Source organism: Ranitomeya imitator, chromosome 3 (assembly GCF_032444005.1).
Source record: "Ranitomeya imitator isolate aRanImi1 chromosome 3, aRanImi1.pri, whole genome shotgun sequence".
Lineage (NCBI taxonomy): Eukaryota > Metazoa > Chordata > Amphibia > Anura > Dendrobatidae > Ranitomeya > Ranitomeya imitator.
The window spans coordinates 79,674,906-79,698,208 of NC_091284.1; the positions used below are offsets into that span (position 1 = coordinate 79,674,906).

At 42.5% G+C, this 23,303-nt stretch overlaps 1 protein-coding gene across 2 annotated transcripts in view; it reads left to right on the plus strand.

The window, feature by feature from the left end:
* Positions 1–23,303, plus strand: part of EPHA6 (EPH receptor A6) — a 1,249,313-nt gene that overhangs the window by 881,335 nt on the left and 344,675 nt on the right. Inside the window, exons 7-8 of one of the 2 annotated variants that reach the window (XM_069760991.1) lie at positions 13,269–13,316; positions 15,023–15,185. In XM_069760991.1, the coding sequence (XP_069617092.1) occupies positions 13,269–13,316; positions 15,023–15,185 (211 nt within the window). The remainder of the gene's footprint in view (positions 1–13,268; positions 13,317–15,022; positions 15,186–23,303) is intronic. The other variant, XM_069760992.1, reaches the window with a different exon arrangement.

The following is a 23,303-nucleotide window of genomic DNA, read 5'->3' on the forward strand; positions in this document are numbered from 1 at the left end:
TGCAGCGATACCGACAACGATCCGGATCGCTGCAGCATCGCTGTTTGGTCGCTGGAGAGCTGTCACACAGACAGCTCTCCAGCGACCAACGATCCCGAGGTCCCCGGTAACCAGGGTAAACATCGGGCTACTAAGCGCAGGGCCGCGCTTAGTAACCTGATGTTTACCCTGGTTACCATCCTAAAAGTAAAAAAACAAACACTACATACTTACCTACCGCTGTCTGTCCTCGGCGCTCTGCTTCTCTGGTCTGGCTGTGAGCGCCGGGCAGCCGGAAAGCAGAGCGGTGACGTCACCGCTCTGCTTTCCGGCCGCTGTGCTCACAGCCAGACCAGAGAAGCAGAGCGCCGAGGGCAGACAGCAGTAGGTAAGTATGTAGCTGTTGTTTTTTTTACTTTAACGATGATAACCAGGGTAAACATCGGGTTACTAAGCGCGGCCCTGCGCTTAGTAACCCGATGTTTACCCTGGTTACCAGCGAAGACATCGCTGAATCGGTGTCACACACGCCGATTCAGCGATGTCTACGGGGAGTCCAGCGACCAAATAAAGTTCTGGACTTTCTTCCCCGACCAGCGACAGCACAGCAGGGGCCTGATCGCTGCTGCCTGTCACACTGGATGATATCGCTAGCGAGGACGCTGCAACGTCATGGATCGCTAGCGATATCGTCTAGTGTGATGGTACCTTTAGACCTACTTTTTACCAACAGGGAGGAAATAGTTGAGGAAGTAAAGGTGGCTGGAAATTTAGGATTACAACAGGAGGAAGACTAACTAACTCAGAATTTAAGGTTGGACTTCAGAAAGGCAGATTTTAATCTACTCAGAAAGAGGGTAGGAAAGGTCTAAAGGCTGGATGTTCTAAAGGACAGAAATATCGAAGATGGAAGGGAGATTTTGCTAAATGAAATTCTCACTGCACAATTGGAAACAATCCAGAAAAAAAGGAAGAATTGGAAACATTTAAAGAAACCAGGGTGGATGAACACAGAACTTAATCACTCGTTAAAAAGGAAAAAAAGAAATGTATATCAAATGGAAAGGGCGGGGCATATTAAAGAAAAATATAATGCTGTTTGTAGGGAATGCAGGGCAAGCTTTAGAAAAGAGAAAGCCAGTAATGAAGTAAAGCTTGCAAGGGAGACCAGAAGCAGAAAAAAAGGATTTTGGGGGTATGTCAAAAGCAAAAGAAAAGCCAAAGATGCTATCGGAATTTTATAGGATGAAAAGGTTGAAGTGGTCAAAAATCCCTATTTTGCATCTGTGTTCTCTAAGAAAGCAAATGTAACATTACCTGATCTTCACGGTGCCATTGAAGGAATAAAATAATCCGCACTATCCATAAACAGAGAGATGGTGAGGGAACACTTAGCTAATTTAAATGGATTTAAATCTCCTGGTCCAGATAAATTACATCCTAGGGTACTAAGGGATAACATTTCTCCTTACGGAGAGCGACATGTCAAGCATGCCAAAATGAGACTTTTAAGCCTCAATGCTCCTCTAGGAAAAATGCAAATTGTCTGTTCAGCGAGAAAGAGGGCTAGAACTCTAGTGCCACCTATAGGAATATAGACCAAAATTCCGAATGCATATTAACAAAAATCTGGGAAAGAGGAGAAATAGTCTCTATAGTAACCACCCAGATTATATATCCGATTCCAAAAACTAATAATAAAGCAAGGAGAAAAATAAGGAGCATATAGTAAAGGTATCAGTAAAAAATCTTTATTACTACAAAAAAGTAAAAACAGTCATTGAACATCAGTAATTGTACACGATAACCCACAACATAGCACATGAAAGGGGGAAGCAAACCCCCCCACAACTAACAACCCCAATCCACAGTACAAAATACTGTCAATATAAAAAGCGTCACACAATATGTATACTGAGAGTAAAGGGAAAAACAACCAAAACAGGGCCTAGAAAATGAATGAAAAATCTATAATGTCAGCTGGAGTAACCTCTGTGACCAAAATGTCACCCCACCCAGAACGTATACAGGACCTAGTCAGCAAAAATGGAGCGGATCAAGAGTGACAGCCATAGTGGCCCCTATATACCCCAATAAAATATGCAGCATATCAGGAACCCAACTGGATGGGGGAACAATGGGGAGATGAGAAAGTCACAGCGGGACCAATGTCCAACACAGAGGTATAGGCCAGCATGCGGTGTTAGCTGGGATCACCCCAGCTACCATAGTGGGGCCCAGGAATGATTGCTTACCCGTATAAGCGGAGGGGAGGAAGAAGAGTGGCTTGGGGTTGTTAGTTGTGGGGGGGTTTTCTTCCCCCTTTCATGTGCTATGTTGTGGGTTATCGTGTACAATTACTGATGTTCAATGACTGTTTTTACTTTTTTGTAGTAATAAAGATTTTTTACTGATACCTTTACTATATGCTCCTTATTTTTCTCCTTGCTTTATTGCCACCTATAGGAAGTAGCAATCCTAGAAGTCAATGTTGACCCTTTAACAAACCTTGTCACGTGACTTAGGATAAAAGCCAAACCTCAGTTTACAGACACTGTGTTTCGAGGTTCTGCCCCTCGTCGGTGCAAAGTGTGAGATCTGATTTGGCTATGTGAGAGGCATCTGACCGGGATCCAAGGGGTAACATTTCTCCTTACAGAGAGCGACATGTCAAGCATGCCAAGATTGAGATTCTGGTTTTGCTTTTTTCCTAAGTCATTTGACAAGACTCATTAAAAGTTCTTCAAAAAGTGAAAGAAGACGGAGCCAGTAAGTTTCAGGCCAGTGAGCCTTACTTCTATGCCAGGAAAGATATTTGAACAAATTATTAAACAGCATGTATTTAAGTGCTTGGATAAAAATACAGTTATTAATCAGCATGGGTTTGTAGCAAACAAGTCATGGCAGACTAATCTAATGTCCTTCTATGATGGAATCACTGACTGGGTGGATCAGGGGAATGCAGTAGATGTCTCGACTTCAACAAAGCATTTGATAAAGTGTCTCATACTGTCCTTATTGAAAAAAATTACTGAGTATGGAATTGACAAGGCTACGGTTAGGTGGATTCATAAGTGGCTCACTGTTAGTACTCAAAGAGTGGTAATAAATGGTTGCACATCCAATTGGAAAAGTGTTTCAAGTGTGGTTACCACAAGGTTCTGTCCTGGCCCCAGTGTTGTTGAACATTTTTATAAATGACCTACATAAGGGAAATTAAGGTAAACGAATCAAATTTGCAGCCTATGCAAAGCTAGGAGGGATAGCTAACACTAGAGAAGACAGATAAAGGTTTCAGAAGGATTTAGATGAGCTTGAACAATGGGCAACGACTAATAGAGAAGCATAGTGTAGATCACATGAAGTAATTATCCACCTTTACTCCTCCTTGGTTGGGCCTCATCTGGAATACTGTGTCCATTTCTGGACAACACATTTTAAAAAAGACATTGAAAAATTGGATTAAGTTCAGAGAAGAGCTACCAGGATCATAAGCGGACTGCAAAAGAAGGACGGATAAATAATCTGGTAATGTTTAGCTTGCAAAAAAGAAAGCTAAGAAGATATTTAATAGCTGTCTACAAATATCTGAATTGATGTCACAGTATAGATCAATGTTCCCCAACTCCAGTCCTCAAGAGCCACCAACAGGTCTTGTTTTCAAGATTTTCTTAGTATTGCACAGGTGATGGAATTATTGCCTGTGCAGTTGATGCAATACTAAGGAAATCATCCTGAAAACATGACCTGTTGGTAGCGCTTGAGGACCGGAGTTGGAGAACACTGGTGTAGAGGGATCATCATAATTCTCATTTTCAATGGAAACACAAAAAGCAGTGGAATGAAACTGAAAGAGAGGAGACGCAGATTAGATATTAGAAAAAAATTTTGTCAGTGAGGCTGATCAATGAGTGGTACAGGCTGCCACGAGAGGTGGTGAGTTTTCCTGCAATGGAAGTCTTCAAACAGAAGCTGGACAGAGATCTGTCTGAGATAGTTTAGTGAATCCTGCTTTGAGCAGGAGGTTGGACACGATTACCCTGGAGGTCCATTCTAACTCTAACATTCTATGGTTTTAAGATACATTGAATCCCAATATGAATTCTCACCCTCTTAAGCCCTAAACTAGTCCCTAAAAGTTAGACCCTACCTAGCTGCCGAGATTGGCACCCTAAATTAAATGCAACTGGCACCCCTGCCCAGTGATGGCTGGTCCTGTTAAGTCATGTGGTGACCCTACAAACACTGATAAATGCGGTTAATTTTATCTAATTGGTAAAATCACAAATTAACCTCAGACAATTAATGGCAGTGTATGCTCCTTCTTGGTCATTTTTAGGCTGTAATTCTAATATTTGCAAATTATCACTATATTATTAGAAATTAGGAATTTCATTGGTTAAATATTTCTAGTTTTGTGTGAATGATATAACAAGCAATTTTTAGGTCTCAGGCGTAAGGTTTAGTTTTCCTTTAAGGCTATGGCTAAAAAAACAGATGAAAATGTTAAAAAAAGGCATATAATATTTGCATGTCCATATCCTCAGCAGGCGACCATACCATAACCCAGCTTTGAAAATTCTCATAACTGGAAAACATTAATAACCAATATATGTGACTTCTAAAGCAAGCGATGGGATTTTAGGTCACTGAAGGATTGTTTCCAAAATCGCATTTTGATATTACTAATGCCACAAGATGATCACACTGTTTATGCTGGATAATTAGTGGTCCCTTAGGCCATGACATTTACATTTGGCTAGTTATTATGCTAATTGTATATTAAATCGTAATAACCAAAAGGAAAATGTGTGATTGTTTAGGCTCTGGGCAGAGATATATAATAAAGTCGTAATCAGAGTCAGACTGGAATAATTAAGGGCTATGATTCTTTTAGAGCCTCCATAGGTTTCTCTGAGTATTTTAGTTTATTAACATGCCTTGGAGTCAGTGAACAGACAATGAACTTTTCAGCCTATTACATGCACATAGGGTCTGAGCAATGAGAATAAATAGTAGTTAGTCCATTATCTACCAGAAAATATCTAAGGAGCTCCAAGCTCGGAGTCCTCGGTTCAAATCCCACCAAGGACAACATCTGCAAGGAGTTTCTATGTTCTCCCTGTGTTTGTGTGGGTTTCCTATGGGTTCTCCATTTTCCTCCCACACTCCGAGACATGCTGATAGGGATCTTAGATTGTGAGCCCCATTGGGGACAACAATAATAATAATGTATGTAAAGCGCTCCGGAATATAATAGTTCTATATAAGCAATGCATAATAAATAAAAATAAAGCTGTAAAGTTGGTGGATCTACTTTTGTAAACATCAAGCTCATTTATTTTCAGACAAATGTAATATCATCCCCTTCATAATAGGCAACATTTAGTTTTTGCTTACTACACTTTACATTAGGCGAACGTTTTGGCTTGCCTGATCCAGAAACTTGGCCACGGCATGTCATGTCCATTGGAGTGAATACTCTATGGATCTATTCACTAAAATAAACTTTGTTTGTGAGACAATCCCTTTAAATCCTGCCAGTCTGGACTTGAGTCACAGCCTGTTAGGAGCAGTGTAGTAGACGCTTTCTGTAATGGCTGTTAGAAGTGTGAAGCAATGGAGACGCTGTTGGATTCTCCATGGAGTATTCACTCCAATCGTCCTAACAGGCCATGACCAAAGTTCCGGACCAGGTGCAACAAAAATTATTTTTCCAAGATCTACTAATTAAAATGTACTTTATGTGTGGAACAATTCGTTTAAGCATTGGCCATCTTGTATAGTGTGGTCCCCTTCAAAATGACCTGATGTCGTGTAACTTTCTTCACGCAGACTAACGGTACTGTTACACTAAACGACTTACCTACGATCACGACCAGCGATACGACCTGGCCGTGATCGTTGGTAAGTCGTTGTATGGCCGCTGGGGAGCTGTCACACAGACAGCTCTCCAGCGACCAACGATCAGGGGAACGACTTCGGCATCATTGAAACTGTCTTCAACGATGCCGAAGTCCCCAGGTAACCAGGGTAAACATCGGGTTACTAAGTGCAGGGCCGCGCTTAGTAACCCGATATTTACCCTGGTTACCATTGTAAAAGTAAAAAAAAAACAAACACTTCATACTTACCTTCCGCTGTCTGTCCCTCGGCGCTCTGCTCTCTGCCCTGTGTAAGCCCAGCGGCCGGAAAGCAGAGCGGTCACCGGCGGGGGACGTGACAGACATCGGAATGTGAGTATGTACTGTTTTTTTTTTTTACTTTTACAATGGTAACCAGGGTAAATATCGGGTTACTAAACGCGGCCCTGTGCTTAGTAACCCCATATTTACCCTGGTTACAAGTGAACACATAGATTAGCGAAATTAGGATTATTTAGTCTAGAAAAAAGACGACTGAGGGGCGATCTAATAACCATGTATAAGTATATAAGGGGACAATACAAATATCTCGCTGAGGATCTGTTTATACCAAGGAAGGTGACGGGCACAAGGGGGCATTCTTTGCGTCTGGAGGAGAGAAGGTTTTTCCACCAACATAGAAGAGGATTCTTTACTGTTAGGGCAGTGAGAATCTGGAATTGCTTGCCTGAGGAGGTGGTGATGGCGAACTCAGTCGAGGGGTTCAAGAGAGGCCTGGATGTCTTCCTGGAGCAGAACAATATTGTATCATACAATTATTAGGTTCTGTAGAAGGACGTAGATCTGGGTATTTATTATGATGGAATATAGGCTGAACTGGATGGACAAATGTCTTTTTTCGGCCTTACTAACTATGTTACTATGTTACATCGCTGGATCGGCGTCACACATGCCGATCTAGCGATGACAGCGGGTGATCAGCGACCAAAAAAAGGTCCTGATCATTCCCCAGCGACCAACGGTCTCCCAGCAGGGGCCTGATCGTTGGTCGCTGTCACACATAACGAGATCGTTAATGGGATCGTTGCTACGTCACAAAAAGCGTGATGTTGCAACGATATCGTTAACGAAATTGTTATGTGTGAAGATACCTTAAGAAATGCAGTAGTCTTTCCTGTTTTAACATCTCTGTGTGAGAACCTCATCCATGAGGCAGGAGATCAGGCAGCATTAAACTGGGACCATCTGGGATTTCTATCTTTATGTCATTCTGATTAAAAAAAATGCTGACAACCTTGCCTCCCTAACTAGTCTATCATGTAGCTGGTACTCTGGTAATTATAGACATCCCTTAATGTGAAACGTTTCACAGGAACAGGTCTATTGGCCACGCCATTAATCTTTGGCCATTAAACGGGATTCCTGAGAATCACTTCCTACTTAACGGCTCTTCTCTTGATTTGAAGGTTATATCACATGTGCATCACAACGCCATGATGACATCATACCAGTTCAGCTAATCAAAAAAGATTTGGATGCAAAGAGGTAGAAAATGGATCTCAGGGCCACAAATTAGTGACTGTTTCTTGCATATCGATTAGCAGCAACTCTACTTAAGTTTACCCTTAAGCCTTATACTTATAGGTGTTTTGTCCTAGTATTCAACAGACTTCATTGTATTTTGTAACAAGTGGACCACCCGTAACTATACCCTCATACAGTAGGTATCTTCACAAAGTTGAGAAACTGATGGACACAGGAACCATATGCTTAGAATGATGAGGCCTTATACTGTACATATGAGGAATTCAGGATAATAGATTTCCAATTCCCACCTCCCATATCCACTTTTATATGTGAACTAATAACCAAAAGCAATTACCGTATTGATAAAACAGAATGTGTTCAGTAGCGGAACCGATTACCGGCGCTATGTGATAAACTACAAGAGTGTGGGCCCCCGCACCTCTGTATTGTGCTCTGTGGATCATCCTTTTATATCAGAAAACATAATTCAATAATATTCAGCCCAGTCAAGGCTTGAATATACTACCCAAAGCAAAGAAACATTATTAGGCAGTGGAGCGGGGACGCGGTGCTGTTTTAACCATGTGAAAATTTACTAACGCTTTCAGGGACTGTGAATTTGGTCCTCAGGGAACAGTTTCTCTTTTTATTACCTCCACAATTTATGCTCTGCGAGGCGTTGCACACTCCATCTTGAAATTTACAGCTCTAGCAAATTTAGTTTCCTGTTAAGCACAAGCACATTGTATATGATTTCAGCCTTTACTTTTCAGGAAAAAAAAATAGATTTTTTTTTTTCCAGGACCCTGGATCTTACAGTATCAATTTTTTTTCCCCCGGAAAGTTTTGTGCTCTCATATTTTTGCATGGTTCTTTTTATTTTGAAAATGTAATATAAAATATTCATAGTGGAACAAGAGGAAAAAATATTATTCTGTTTGTTTACTACCGGGGAATATACGGCGCATGTGGCAATAGCGGCTCTGAATACATCGGTTTCCTTCATGTTTTTTGTAGCAGCTAGATGTGCGGAAGGGCTAAATCTCGCTTTTTTTTGGCATATACAACGGCTTAAAAGGACGCTATCTTTTCTCTATTTTCTGTGCCGTTGAATACAGTCTATTGTTCCCTGTTATCAGCTATTTCAAGCTGGGGAAATTCTTACTGTAGTGTTTTCTTTGGGTTTACTGAAAAGGAATAGAGAACAATGTCGGCCCCCGTGATCACTAGTTTATCTCTGGGTGACATACACATAGGTGAATGATATTAGAAACTCATTTAAGTTGTACTTTATGAACTGACAACTTTAAGTGAAGTGTGAATTTAAGTTGGGGAAACTTTTTAGTGTTTGGTACTTATTTTAAATTAAAGGGGTTTTCTGGGACAATTTTTTATTTTAACAAAGTGCCTAAGAACTAACATGCAGGTAGTTGCTTGCCTGGCACCGCTCTCTGCCGGTATTGAGCCGTCACTGATCGCTCTTGCTGATGATCGCTTGCTCTGCTCTGTAGATGGGGTGTGAATGCCGGCGTCATACTTATTGACAGCAGACTGTTGCCAAACTGTGGCTGTCAATCAGGAATGCATCAGTGGACACATCCCGTCAACAGAGCATCCCGAAACAGGAAGAGTTGTTCTGTTGACAGGAAGCAACTGAATCGGCAGCAGGAGCGGTCGATGACTGCTCTGAGCCAGCACCGCGTAGAAAAGAGCGGTAGTAAGCAAATACTTGCCTGTTTTTAGTCCCAGAGTAAAAAAGAAAATCCTGGACAATCTCCTGAAGTTTATTGCAATAAGGTAAAATTCCAAACTCAGGACTGATGTATCCTTGCCCCTTAAAAGGGAATCAAAATTTTATTTTTAAATTTTAGTTATGCATATCACTATATTATAAAAAAAAATCACAAATCTTGCAATTTTCTGATTGGACGCCAAGTCTAATATTAGTCTCCTTCTTGCTTATACTTACAGAAGACTTTTCTGCAATTTCAGTATCATTACAGAACTATTAACAATGACTGATAACATCTCTATATACAGTAGATAACATAATATTCTCCATTCACAATAGACGATGTCACAGCTCTTCTTCTCCCCGTCACTTCCTATTGCCCTAATGAGACCGTGCTCATAAAATACTGCACTTTAATACAATTCTATTGGGCCTCAGTCCATCTATTGAGGCTAAGTTCAATGGACCCCAAAAAATGTATGGGTATAATGTTTGATTTAGCTGTGATTGCATATATTGCAAACCATCTAAATATTTGGGATATAAAAAGTAAAATACATCACATATTTTTAAGACATTGAAAAAAAATCTAACATAAAGACCTGATTAAAAGCATATTACCCAATTTATCAAGACTGGAGTTGTGCACACCAATCTTTATGAGGGGCCCTGCTGGAACCAGAGGCACCAGATTAATTAAGAAGTGCCTCTTAGTGGATCAGGGACGTTTTAAAAGTGGTGTGTGCCTCACCACAAATCTTACTCAAGTCAGGGACTAGAGTAAGATTTGTGGAGTAAGGTACGCCGCAGCTCGTCATGAATTAGATAAGCAGATGTCCCAACCTAAGAGCGTCCATTTTGGCAGTGCTGGCCATAGTTGGCGTTAAAGCGCTGAAAGTTGCAACATTTTTGTGCAACGCCTCACTGCACAAAAATTGTGACTTTTCAAAGCTTTTTAATCTAAAATTCTGGCAAATTTGCAACCTACATCAATTTGTGATGAAACATTCCTTCCAGCATATAAAAATTATTTTTAAAAGTTATCCTCACCCTCACTGATCCACTACAATTCCTGTACTAAAATTTACTGGGCTCCTACTTCCTGGTCCTGTCTTGACAAGCTAGAATTATCCAGAAATTTCAATCTAGCCAATTTTTAAGTGAGTCACCACTGTGCCAGGGATTGGCTTGACAAGTATTTCCAGTCTCATGACAGGATTGGGAAGCAGAGACCAGCAGTCACTTGGTGTGCTTTGAAATAGTAGCTACAAGACGTTGGTGAGGAATTCTTGTAATTATTATTATTTATAAACCAATCTAAGCCCGTGTAAAAATCATTTTAGCTCTTAAAATCCAACCAACTAACTACACCCAAGAATGTACAGTACCTCGACCCTCTCAAGAATGCCCATTTTTGGGTGGAGTTTACATAAACTCATATAACTCATAACATATCTCTATGGAACTCAGACTTTTTATGACAGCTTACAACATTTTTCATTTTACAAATTACAGGAAAAGATGCAGAAATGTGGCATTGCCCCAATCCATGCCGTTGTAATCTTCCTTGGAGGCATGACATCGAGGGGAGCTTGTGGGACACTATACTGCAACATAGAGTGCCTAGAGTGCCTGTAATTTGGACTCGTAGCTAGAGTCAGTCTGTTCCACCAGGTTCTGATACAGTAATGGGTCCCAAAACTACAATAGATAGACTTCAATGTCACCCCCATTAAGGTTGACATTTATATTGTCCCACAGAGAGACCCCTCTTCCTGCACAACAGAGGTGAAAACACAAGTTCTTTCTGGAGTTCACTGCGTGGTGTGTCAGTACCTAAATGTAGCATAAAATCCTTAAGTACTGAACAGCACGAAAACGCTGTGACAAATCTAGGGTTTCTGTTTGTTAGTAGGTTTGTTGTAGGAAAACGTGGTCCGTACAGTCAATATACCTAGCTAACTGACTAAAGCTTTTGTTCCAACCTTATGTCTCTTGGCACCAAAATACATTGTGATGTATGCACGTTTACTTACTGCAGTGTCGCAGTGCTCTTTTAGTGTTTCTTACCTCAAGGTCTGTTCAGAATTACACAATCAGGACACGCAGGCGTATGTAGAGTTCTTCCATTCGGTGAGCAATACCAAGGAGGCTTGTGCTATAACACTTCCAAAGGATGCAGCACCTTTCACTTCACAGGGCCCGGGCCCCTTCTATTTTACAGCTTTTTACGGTAGGAATTCCCTCACATCCAGACAGGGTCGGAGGCAATTTCAGTTCAGCTTCAATCTGCCGCTGCTCTTTACTCAGTCGGGTGCTGTCATGAGGGGATGTCACCGTATCCGTCTCCAGCACAGCCTCATACACTCCTCATTCCTGTAGTCTCTGCCCAAGATGGCCACGCTTCTTCTTGTCTTCCACTTTTTAAAAGAACCCTCCATTTCACATCTTACAGACATATCACAGCCTCTTAACCAGGTTCAAACATCAGCGACATCTTGTGGCTAGTTATCAAAATTAACTATAAAGTAATAAATTTATTGACAACAAATACAAATATTATTCAGGAGTGAGTACAATTACATTTTCAATTATACCGCCCTGGTGAGTTGACAAACATCTCACACTATCACTTACCACCAGAGTATTTTTCCAGGGATGAGTGGACCTGTGGAAGTTCGGTCTCTCTCCGCTTCGCTCATCTCTATTTATTTGTTATGGCAACCCTAAGTTATTTACAGCTCCTCATACAGTTCTGTGTGAGCTGGCTCCTATACTTCTTTTTATCATGGCCATATTTGAAAATGATAGCAGAGTTTTCTCCTTTCACATAGTGTCAGTTCACCACCATTGTCTCATCCAGCAGGCGACAGGTTTGCTTTAACAAACAAGTCTGACAAACTCGAAGGCATAGAACATTGCCAACAAAGGCTGCAAGGAGTTATGAATGCAGTGATCACACCTTCAATATTTCAGATTGAGGTACAAGTTTCATTTCTCTTGACATGAGAAGCTGATTTTGTGCATTGCTTTACACTCGCCGACCGGTCCCTTGGCTTTCACCGTAGAGCATTGTGTTATTTGCAGAGTTTCCAGAGAACCTAGATAAATATTTATATTTGGTAAATACAAGTAGAAGAGAAAATATCGTAGAAGGTTAAAACCGCAAAAGCAGAACAGTGGAGACTGGAAAATAATTACAAGTGAATGTTTCCATCCAAAAATAATTGTGCGTTCTAGAAAAATTAGGATGGAAAGTCCAGGGTTCCATCTGGAAGAGTAAAATCCATGGATGGTTGGAGCTAGATGGAGTGCTAGACTTTCGATCCTAGCTTTCTTTTGATTCCTTTGGTGTCCTCAAGTGACCGAGCACCTGATCACAAAAGAATATTTGCAGTGTGGTGAGCTGCCGGTTTACCTATAAATTAAGTTTTGTTTTGAATCCAACAAACTTGCTAAAATTCATAATAGTGACTTTATTCCATGTAGAATCTATACTAAATATTTGAGGTGTCCCACTGACCTAAATAGATGAGAGGAGAATTTGAAAAACATCTAAAACGTAAAGAACATCTCCAATCAAAATTTGTATTATCTTAATATATTGCAGTCATCATATTATATAGCACTGTGTACTTGCAATTGCTCATTTTGCCTTTTTACACAGATAGGTTTTTTTTCTTTTCCATTAGGTCTTTGACATCTCATGATTAAAACTGAATCCTTCTAAGCTCTATGTAGAAACAGGAGGTCAATTTTCTCTGCATGAGTCATGAGTCACTGCAAACAGTAAAACAGACTTCCCGGAAAAGTCAGTCTTTGGAGTTCAGCACTGAACCTCGAACTTTACAGTTCGGTATAGCTCATCTCTAATGGTGACTCAATCAGCCAACCTCTTATTTCATTAATTTTGGTGGATTTGGCAGGTGAAGATATCAGTCTATACAAGGGTTAGACAACCATAAAGATGTAATGTACTGGAGAAAATGGACACTACTATGAATATCTCTTATAGTTAGCAGACTTGTGACCTTTTATACCTTCTTTATATTATTAGATCTATGTTAGTTTTTTCCACGCTTTGCTTGTAATTTAGTTTTTGAAGAACAGATTCCAGAGGGATAAAATCCCTATAAGTTACATGCATTTTTTTCTCTCGCCAACAGGACTACCCCCGGATAGCGCCGGCATTTTGGCACTACCTGCGGGTAGATGTGAGTAACAAAAAGCATTTAAAGCTCACGCTTACGTTCTTCATCCTTGTGATGACTCTACCTTGTTATATCTCGAAATGGGAGCTGCATACATGAAAGTAAGTCAGGATTACAAGTGGAGATTTAATAATTCAGCATCGATTCCATTTCTAGTGTTTACTTTAAAATAAGAAGAATCTGAAGAATGTACCTTCGTAAATGTAAAAGGGGAGATTTGAAAATGTAGGACCATGGATAGATTATTAGCCCCTTACACATCAGCGTATGGATGAGAAGTGACAACCAGACAATTCTAAGGGTATAATCACATTTGTCAGTTTTTATGCAGAATTCTTATTCCATTCTTCTTAGGCTATATCCAAACTTTAATTTCTTTCCTGCAGAAATTTTCTGCACCATTTCAGCATCTCTTGGCAGGAGAAATGTATTGTAAAATATGCCCATTTTTGGCTTGTTTTTTCTTGTCTTTTTGTTGCCTTTTTTACTTATATTTTTGCTGTAGATTGTCCTCCGCTCATTTGTGTGGGTGAAATCTGCAACAAAAGCACCAAAAGAATTGACATCCTGCAGATTTAAATCTGTCGCAAATCTGAAATAAAGTAAAAAAGAAGCAACGTGTGCATGAGACTTCAGGAATCTCATTCATTTTGCCGGTACAAAGAAAACCTTTAGGATTTGTAAGAAAACCGCAAGCAAAATGAGACAAAAACCACAATATGTGCACCTGCCCTTAGTGGGGCACCTTCTGCTGCATGAATGGGAAAGTGGCAGAAATTTCTGAAATTAATCTGCCGAACGTGATCTTCATCTTCAACATGTCTCCAAAGCGTACCCGCAGCATATGGTCACACACAGGGCTTTTATGAGATTTTTTTTTGTAGCGGATGCAATTCAATATAACAGCAAAAACTTTTTTTTATACTCTTTGAAGACTCTTCCCATGTAATTTCACCTATCCCTCCCAGATGCTGCCATTTATATTCACTGCTACATTGTTAGATCACCTGCCGAGCTGTGATTGACAGCATCTGGGAGGGAGGGGTGAAAGCACAAAGAAGAGTCTGAAGAAACGCCCAGTTGAACTGCAAGGAGAGATTTCACATATTGTGCTCCTAAAGCAACAAATGTGAATATCGCTGCAATAGAGCGACACAGCACAAAATGGAAAAAAGTGTCAAAATCAGGAGAACTCAGGGATTTTTACAATATATTCAACTCATTTTTGTAGCAAGTGGCAGATTCTCCTTCAGTTACAAAGTATATATACCCTTTTAAAATCGTGGAATTGTATGGATGTGCTTTAGGAAAGGTCATAGAATGCAATTCCTTAACATAATCCCAATGGTTGCATGGCTCCATCCAATTAAACATGAAAATAAAATTAGACTGAACAGTCAGAACGATTTATGGGATCATTTTGGGGAAATATTAGACTTCCCCTTTAATCCTGACTTATTTCATTGTAAATGCAGAGCGGAGTTTATCATAAAGATAAGCTCGATGGCGCTAAGAACTTGTCATTTCATGCAGCAAATCAAAGGCGCAGCTTTCAAAGGCTAAAGAATAACAAACGGTGAAAAAAAACCTACATAAACTCATTGTGCATTTCACAAAAGGTTGAAGCAGGCGACTGCATTAGCAATGAGATGATATTTTCCAGATAATCTTGGTTCTTCATTATGACTAATTTATTTTTTTTTCTACAGGAACATGAACAGCTCAGTTATTCCTCCACAAGATCCAAAGCTCCCAGCGTTATTATCACGGGCCTGAAGCCGTCCACCAAGTATATATTTCACATCCGCGTCAGAACTGCTGCAGGATACAGTGGTTACAGCCATAAGTTTGAATTTGAAACCGGAGATGAAAGTAAGTTTTAATTACCTGCGGCGTTCTCCCAAAAAAATATAATAGCAAAATAAAAATAGAAAAAAAAGTGAAGCTAAAAATGTGGTCAATTCGGTACAAATATTCCCCATTCTGCTGTATATATGTCCCCAATCCAGGTATATATGGTCCTCTCATTCCCATCCTGGTATGCATGGCCCCCTCATCCCTATCCTGCTATGCATGGCCCCCTCATACCTATCCTGTTCTGCATGACCCCCTCATCCCTATCCTGGTATGCATGGCCTCCTCATCCCTATCCTGGTATGCATGGCCCCTCATCCCTACCCTGGTATGCATGGCTCTCCTCATCCCTACCCTGGTATGCATGCCCCCCCTCATCCCTATCCTGGTATGCATGGCCCCCTCATCCCTATCCTGGTATGCATGGCTCCCTCATCCCTACTCTGGTTTGCATGGCTCCCTCATCCCTATCCTAGTATGCATGGCCCCCTCATCCCTATCCTGGTATGCATGGCTCCCTCATCCCTACCCTGGTTTGCATGGCCCCCTCTTCCCTATCCTGGTATGCATGGCCCCCTCATCCCTATCCTGGTATGCATGGCTCCCTCATCCCTATCCTGGTATGCATGGCGCCCTCATCCCTATCCTGGTATGCATGTTCTCCTCATCCCTATCCTGGTATGCATGTCCTCCTTGTCCCTATCCTGGTATGCATAGCCTCCTCTTTCCCATACTGGAATGCATGGCACCCTCATGCCCATCCTATTCAGCTGAAATAAAACGCTGCCATTGGAAGCCCCCCTGAACTGGTCAGGTATGCCAAGGGGTCTACAGTGCTTGTGGGCTGCATGAAGCAGCCTCAGGGGCCCTATGCAGCCCGCGGACCGTGTGTTTGAGACACATTCTGTCTTCAGATTAGATAGCAAAAAACTCCTGCTGATAGATTCCCTTTAAACACGCAGATCGGGACCATAGCCAGAGACCAAAGTAGTGCAGTGTTGCGTCTCCCAATGCTACTGCATCTGATTGACAGGTGTCTCCCTATGTGCACGCGAGGGGAAAACTGTCAATCACCTGCAGCAGCGCTGAGAAGAGTCGGAGGCACAGGAACTACTTGTGTGAACTGGGTACAGTGGGAGTTATGGTGGCGTGACAGTGAATGCTTTACTTAGGGCCAAATATAGATACACATATACAGCATCGGACTGGAGCACCTTGGGCCAACCAAAGAAAATCATTCTTGGGGTCCACTATGTAGCTACATAGAAATAAATACAAGACCACCAATTGTGCGGTAGAACACGCTAATATCAGGGTATAATATAAGGTAGTACACGTCTTAATTATGTAACAGGGATTGGGGTAGCCCCCTCATAGAAAATAATGCAGCCCTCATATAGTATAATGCAGCCCCCTCATAGAATATAATGTAGTCCCCTTCGTAGAATATAGTGTAGTTCCCTCATAGGGTATAATGGAGCCCCCTCATGAAATATAATGCAGTCCCCTTCATAGAATATAATGTAGCTCCCTCACAGGGTATAATGGAGCCCCCTCATAGAATATAATGCAGCCCTCATATAGTATAATGAAGCCCCATCATAGATTATAATGTAGTCCCCTTCATAGAATATAATGTAGCTCCCTCATAGGGTATAATGCAGCTCCCCCACAGAATACAATATATCCCCCCTCATAGGGTATAATGCAGCCTCTCCCTCTCATCTATATATAATTGTCTAAGGGTTTTTCCGTCTGTCTGTCTGTCTTTCTGTCTGTCTGTCTGTCCTGGAAATCCCGGCTCTCTGATTGGTCGAGGCCGCCAGGCCTCGACCAATCAGAGACCGGCACAGCATCGACGTAGAAATCCCGCGTCTCTGATTGGTCGAGGCCGCCAGGCCTCGACCAATCAGCAACGGGCACAGCAACGATGATGTCATAAAGGACGTAGACATCTCACGTTTCTGACGGGCACAGTATCGACGTAGATGTTATAATGGTTGCCATGGCGACGATGATGTTATAAAGGTTGCCTCGACCAATCAGCGACGGGCACAGTCTGCCGCGAATTCTGGAATCATCATTGTCCATATACTACGGGGACATGCATATTCTAGAATACCCGATGCGTTAGAATCGGGCCACAATCTTGATAGTAAAAATTATGACATCATCGTCGCTGTGCCCGTTGCTGATTGGTCCTGCGTCTCTGATTGGTCGAGGCCGCCAGGCCTCGACCAATCAGCAACGGGCACAGCGACGATGATGTCATAATGGTTGCCATGGCGACGATGTCATAAAGGTTGCCTCGACCAATCAGCAACGGGCACAGTCTGCCGCGAATTCTGGAATCATCATTGTCCATATATTACAGGGACATGCATATTCTAGAATACCCGATGCGTTAGAATCGGGCCACAATCTAGTATAATATAATCCAGCCACGCAGTCCTACGGTATTACGGCCACCAGGACTTATTCACTGATATATTAAAAAAAACAAAACACAATACTCACCTCTCCTCCTCATTCCCCGCTCTGCTCCAGGGTCTGCTCTGGTCTCAGCAGCTGCACTGCCCAGCACACAGTGGGTGCACGATGAAGTGACATCATCGCTCACCCGCAGTGTCAGAGGCAGAGGGGAATAATGGGAGAGGGAGTATCATCTGATGCCCTCTCCTCCATTATTGCTTTCAACAGTATCGTCATCTATGATGATATTTGAATGCGGCGCGCACTGGGGGGCACCAGGCCACCCTGACTTACAGACCCCATAGTGGCTGCGTGGGCTGGAGGTCCCTGGTCTGCCGGCTCTGATAGCGGGCAGAGTTAGCCACAGTCTGCAGCTAACACTGTCCACTATTAAAGTGAAATGAATATTCACTCCTCTCCACGCCCATGGGGGCGTGGGGAAGAGTGAATACTCATCTCTCTTTAGCAGCGGCCACAAGCTTTAACCACAGTAGCCAGCTTCTGCCTCCTGTCACCCGCTGCTGCTCTGCTGGCACCGGGCGGGCCCCTTGACTCACGGGCCCCTACGCAGCTGCGTGGTGTGCCGCTATTAGCGAGACGCCACTGGCTGGGTGCCCATACGCAGCTGCCAGCCCTGTATGCCAACAGGTGTCAGTGCCTGAGCCCACTGGAGAATCCTCCGGTTCTCGGGTGGGCCAGTGAGACCCTGCACATGTATCACTTGCCTATAGGAAAATCTGATCCTGGAGAAAAAAATTATGTTGCCAAAGATAGAGAATTTTTACATCAATGTGCAACATCAGAATGGTAGATTAATTAACTATAATCAATGTTTAATTGTGCTTAGATTATGCAAACATTGTACATCCATCATTAGCATAGTTGCATACACGGTCCTGTCTTTCATTGAAGGGGAAGGGGCCACAGAATTAGTTCTCGGAGGAGTAGGCGGAATGTTACTTTACCTTGACACCTTGACATGCAGGGTGGCTTTGCAATTTATTGTATTTAGGGCAATTATGTAATTGGAGATTAATGCAGACATTAATAAGACATAAATAAGCTACTAATCAAATGCAAATTCTAGTAGTTGATGCGTAGGCATAAATCATAAGCCGCAGCCACTAGAGGGAGTATCGTGTCTCCCTTCACACTGGGTTATTATAGAGTACCATGTATATAATGCCCGTGTTAAGCTCATATACGCCTCCTAGTGGTGACTTCAGACTGCTAGAGTTATAGTCCAATTCATTATTGCATTTGCACCTCTGTTGAGTTTATGGAGCTTTTCACCTTTTTTTTATTTGCACCAAATTCAGTTTTCCATTTACCTCTTTTTTTTAAGACTTTTATAGGTGTTTTAAAAAAGAAATGCCAGCTCACCAACAATCCTACCTTTCGAGGGTCAAGTAGAGAAAACATGAAGCGAAAAATTCCAGCTCCTGGAAGCTGAGTGTCTGCAAATTTGAGTTTCTGGTTTGGGCTTTTATCCTAACTCATGAGACAAGGCTCGTTAAAGAGTTGATATTGACTGTTAGGATTGCTACTTCCAACAGGTGGCTCTAGAGTTCTACTCCTCTTCCTCTTTGCAGAGATAATTTGCATATTTCCCAGAAGAACATTGCAGCTTTAAGTCTCCTCATCTCGGCATGCTTAACATGTCACTCTCCGCAAGGAGAAACGATACTTGGATACAGCTCCTGGTAGAAAATTCTCAAGACTTGATTTCTTGTTAAATTAAAACTTGCATCCAAGGCAGATCCAAGGTACATTCGAAACTCGTCTCTTTGTACATATCTGCCTTGGATACAAGTTTTTAATATTAAATTAAAGTCTTGAGAATTTTTTTTACCAGGAGCTGGAATTTTTTGCTTCATTTTTTCACTTTATATTTTCCCTATTTTAGGTATTTTCCTGTTTTTTGTTTTATTTGTTTTCCACTTTGGGTGTGGTTGAAGGTTTCCAGATGTGTTGTGATTGCAAAATGTCCCAAATGTGTTCCACTTCTCCCCTGGAGTTAATTTCTGCATGTTAGAAATTTTCCTGACATTTTTTACAAAACATGCCACTTTTTAGAGCCCATAGTTGAAAACAATAAGAAAAGCAATTTTTTACTTTGCAAAAAAAATTAATGAACCGTTTGCTCCACTTTGCCTCATTGCTCCCCAGTACACAATATGATGGCCCCCATATACAGTGTGATTGCTCCCCAGTACACAGTATGATGGCCCCCATATAGAGTATGATTGACCCATTGCTCCCCTGTACACAGTATAATGGCCCTCATATACAGTATGATTGACCCATTGCTCCCCTGTACACACTATAATGGCCCCCATATACAGTATGATTGACCCATTGCTCCCCTGTACACAGTATAATGGCCCCCATATACAGTATGATTGACCCATTGCTCTCCTGTACACAGTATAATAGCCCCCATATACAGTATCATTGCTCCCCAGTACACAGTATGATAGCCTCCATATACAGTATGATTGCCCCATTGCTCCCCTGTACACAGTATAATGGCCCCCATATACAGTATGATTGACCCATTGCTCTCCTGTACACAGTATAATAGCCCCCATATACAGTATCATTGCTCCCCAGTACACAGTATGATAGCCTCCATATACAGTATGATTGACCCATTGCTCCCCTGTACACAGTATAATGGCCCCCATATACAGTATGATTGACCCATTGCTCTCCTGTACACAGTATAATAGCCCCCATATACAGTATCATTGCTCCCCAGTACACAGTATGATAGCCTCCATATACAGTATGATTGCCCCATTGCTCCCCAGTACACACTATGATGGCACCCATAGCCCCCATATACAGTATGATTGACCCATTACTCCCCTGTACACAGTATAATGGCCCCCATATACAGTATGATTGACCCATTGCTCCCCTGTACACAGTATTATGGCCCCCATATACAGTATGATGGCCCCCACAGCCCCCATATACAGTATGATTGCCCCATTGCTCCCCAGTACACACTATGATGGCACCCATGGCCCCCATATAGAGTATGATTGCTCCCAGCACACAGTATGATTGCCCCCGTATAGAGTATGATTGACCAATTGCTCCCCAGTAAACAGTATGATGGCCCCCACAACCCCTATTTACAGTATCATGGCCCCCACCGCCCCTGTTTACAGTATGATGGCACCCCACAGCCCCCATTTACAGTATGATAGCCTCCACAGATCCTATTTACAGTATGATGTTACCTACAGCTCAAAGCTTGCCATACATACACTTTGACAGCTCCTTCTGCTCCCTCTTAACAGTTTGATGGCCCCCACTGCACGCCTATATGCTGTATGATGTCTCCATAGCTCCCCTATGACCTCATACAGATTAATGCCCCCCAAGCCACTATACACTGTACACTTTATAATACCCAAAAGCATGTTGCTTCCTGCTTATGACTGGGCAGCTCACACAGGCAGAAGATGTAACACCCACTTGTACTTAAAAAAGTTAACTCATTATGTGCCAATACTTTAATTGCTAATATCTCCGCAACAGAGAGTCAAAATTCAAATGAAAACACGTTTTATTCCACTCTTCAGCCATTATTATATCATGTGTCCAGCTACATTTGGTGGAAGGTCCTCTATCAAAAATTAAAAATGGTAGAAGTAATAGCTCTAAATGCCTATGTAAAATAGGTCTCATTAAAAGCTCAGCAGTACAGAAGAAATGAACAGCGTAAAGGTATTTTTCTGGAACACAATTTGTGCCGCCTCGATAATTCACAACAGAATCAAATGCATCATTACAAGACGCAGCCAGATATGGCTAACTACGGTATTTTCATTTTTAAGTGATTATTAATAGTAACGGCTGACCTCGAATGAGCACAGAGTTATCCTAAATAAATCATGCTACATATACATATTGCTGTAAAGTTATAATTCTGCTAGAAAAAGCATTTCAGAAAGCATCTATGCAAATAGCTAATGGCTCTATAGGGGCAAAATAACCGTTCTGTCCGGGCTGTAAGACTCATGCTGGTGTGGTAGTTGGAGGCAGGTATATCTCGCCCAGGTGTTTGTCCTATGTGAATTAGGCCACTCAGTATCTTCAGGGTGCTAATGGGTTAATGATTGCAGGAATAAAAGATGACCAGCTGGGTGTTTCCAGTGTCTGCCTGGGGCACACAGATTGCCTGCCTGTGTGGGACAAACGTGAGTGAAGAGCTCTGCTCAAGAATTGTGTGATGTTAGCTGGGTGGGAGAAGCCCCCCAGTTGTTGAGATAGCAACGTATTTGTTTAGTTAGTGCCGGACAGGCTAGGATTTATTTTTATGTTTTGTTTTTTGTGTTGCTTTCACGTTAATAAATCTGACCTGAGGTCAGCCTGCTCAGAAACCTGCTGTACGCCTCAGATTCAATGCACAAACCACGTGACCTTTGACCCCAGCAAAGGCGATCCCAGAGTGTTTTGTCACATTGTGGTGGAGAACGCGGGCATACCGTGGCACAGGCGACAGCATGGAAGACGTGGTGAAAGCCTTAGTACAGTCCACTGCCGTACAGCAGCAGGCCACTGCCGCACAGCACGAAGCTAATCGCTTGATGGCCGCACAGCTGAAGGAGTTACTGGACATGACGGTTGCAGACCGCCAACTTCTCCAACAGGTGGCGCAGCGCCTGGTGAGCATGCCTGACGCTGACCCGGAAGCAGAGTCCAGAAGGATCCATGTGAGTCGATACTGGCAAAAGCTGACTGCAGAAGATGACGTTGAGGCATACCTGACAACGTTTGAGCGGACGGCATTGAGAGAGAAGTGGCCGAAGGCACGATGGGCCGATTTGATTGCCCCGTTTCTCTCCGGCGAGGCCCAGAAAGCTTACCATGATTTGGACCCGGAGGTCGCTCAGGACTTTGAGAAGCTGAAAGCTGAGATCCTGGCCCGGCTGGGTGTGACGATGGCTGTCCGGGCACAGAGGGTACATCAGTGGACATACCAGCAAGATAAACCGGCGCGGTCTCAGATGTTCGACCTGATCTACTTGACAAAGAAATGGCTGCAACCCGAGGTACTGACAATACCCGAAATAATCCAGCGGGTTGTCCTGGACAAGTACCTGAGAGTATTACCCCCAGCACTGAAAAGGTGGGTAAGCCAAGGAAATCCCACGACAGCGGATCAATTTGTGGAGTTGGTCAAGCGTTATTCCGTGGCAGAAGGACTTCCCGACGACTCCGCCAACCCCCGGTCTGTGCCTCCTCCTCGTGGAACCGGTAAGACTGTTCCAGGGACCACGGGTGAAGGAAAATCGCTTAAAACTGTGGGGGAGGAGTCCGGGACTGCTCGCACTCCGAGACCAAGAGTATTGCACGGTGGTCTCAGTAGGGGACCTGTTAGGTGTTTCCGCTGCCATGAGAAGGGTCATGTTTCTGCGAACTGTCCTGTTACCACTGAACCCATGCAGTGCGACGTTATAGACTCTAGAAAACGCATGTCTTTGGTTACACAGCTAGTGAGTGTGAATGCGGGTCAAAATGATACAGTGAAACACCTGTGTGAATTATCTGTTGATGGGAAAAATGTTGTGGCATTACTAGACTCTGGAAGTGTGGTGACTCTGGTGAAAGCTAGTCTGGTGGCACTTCCGTCTGGTCCGTCTGACA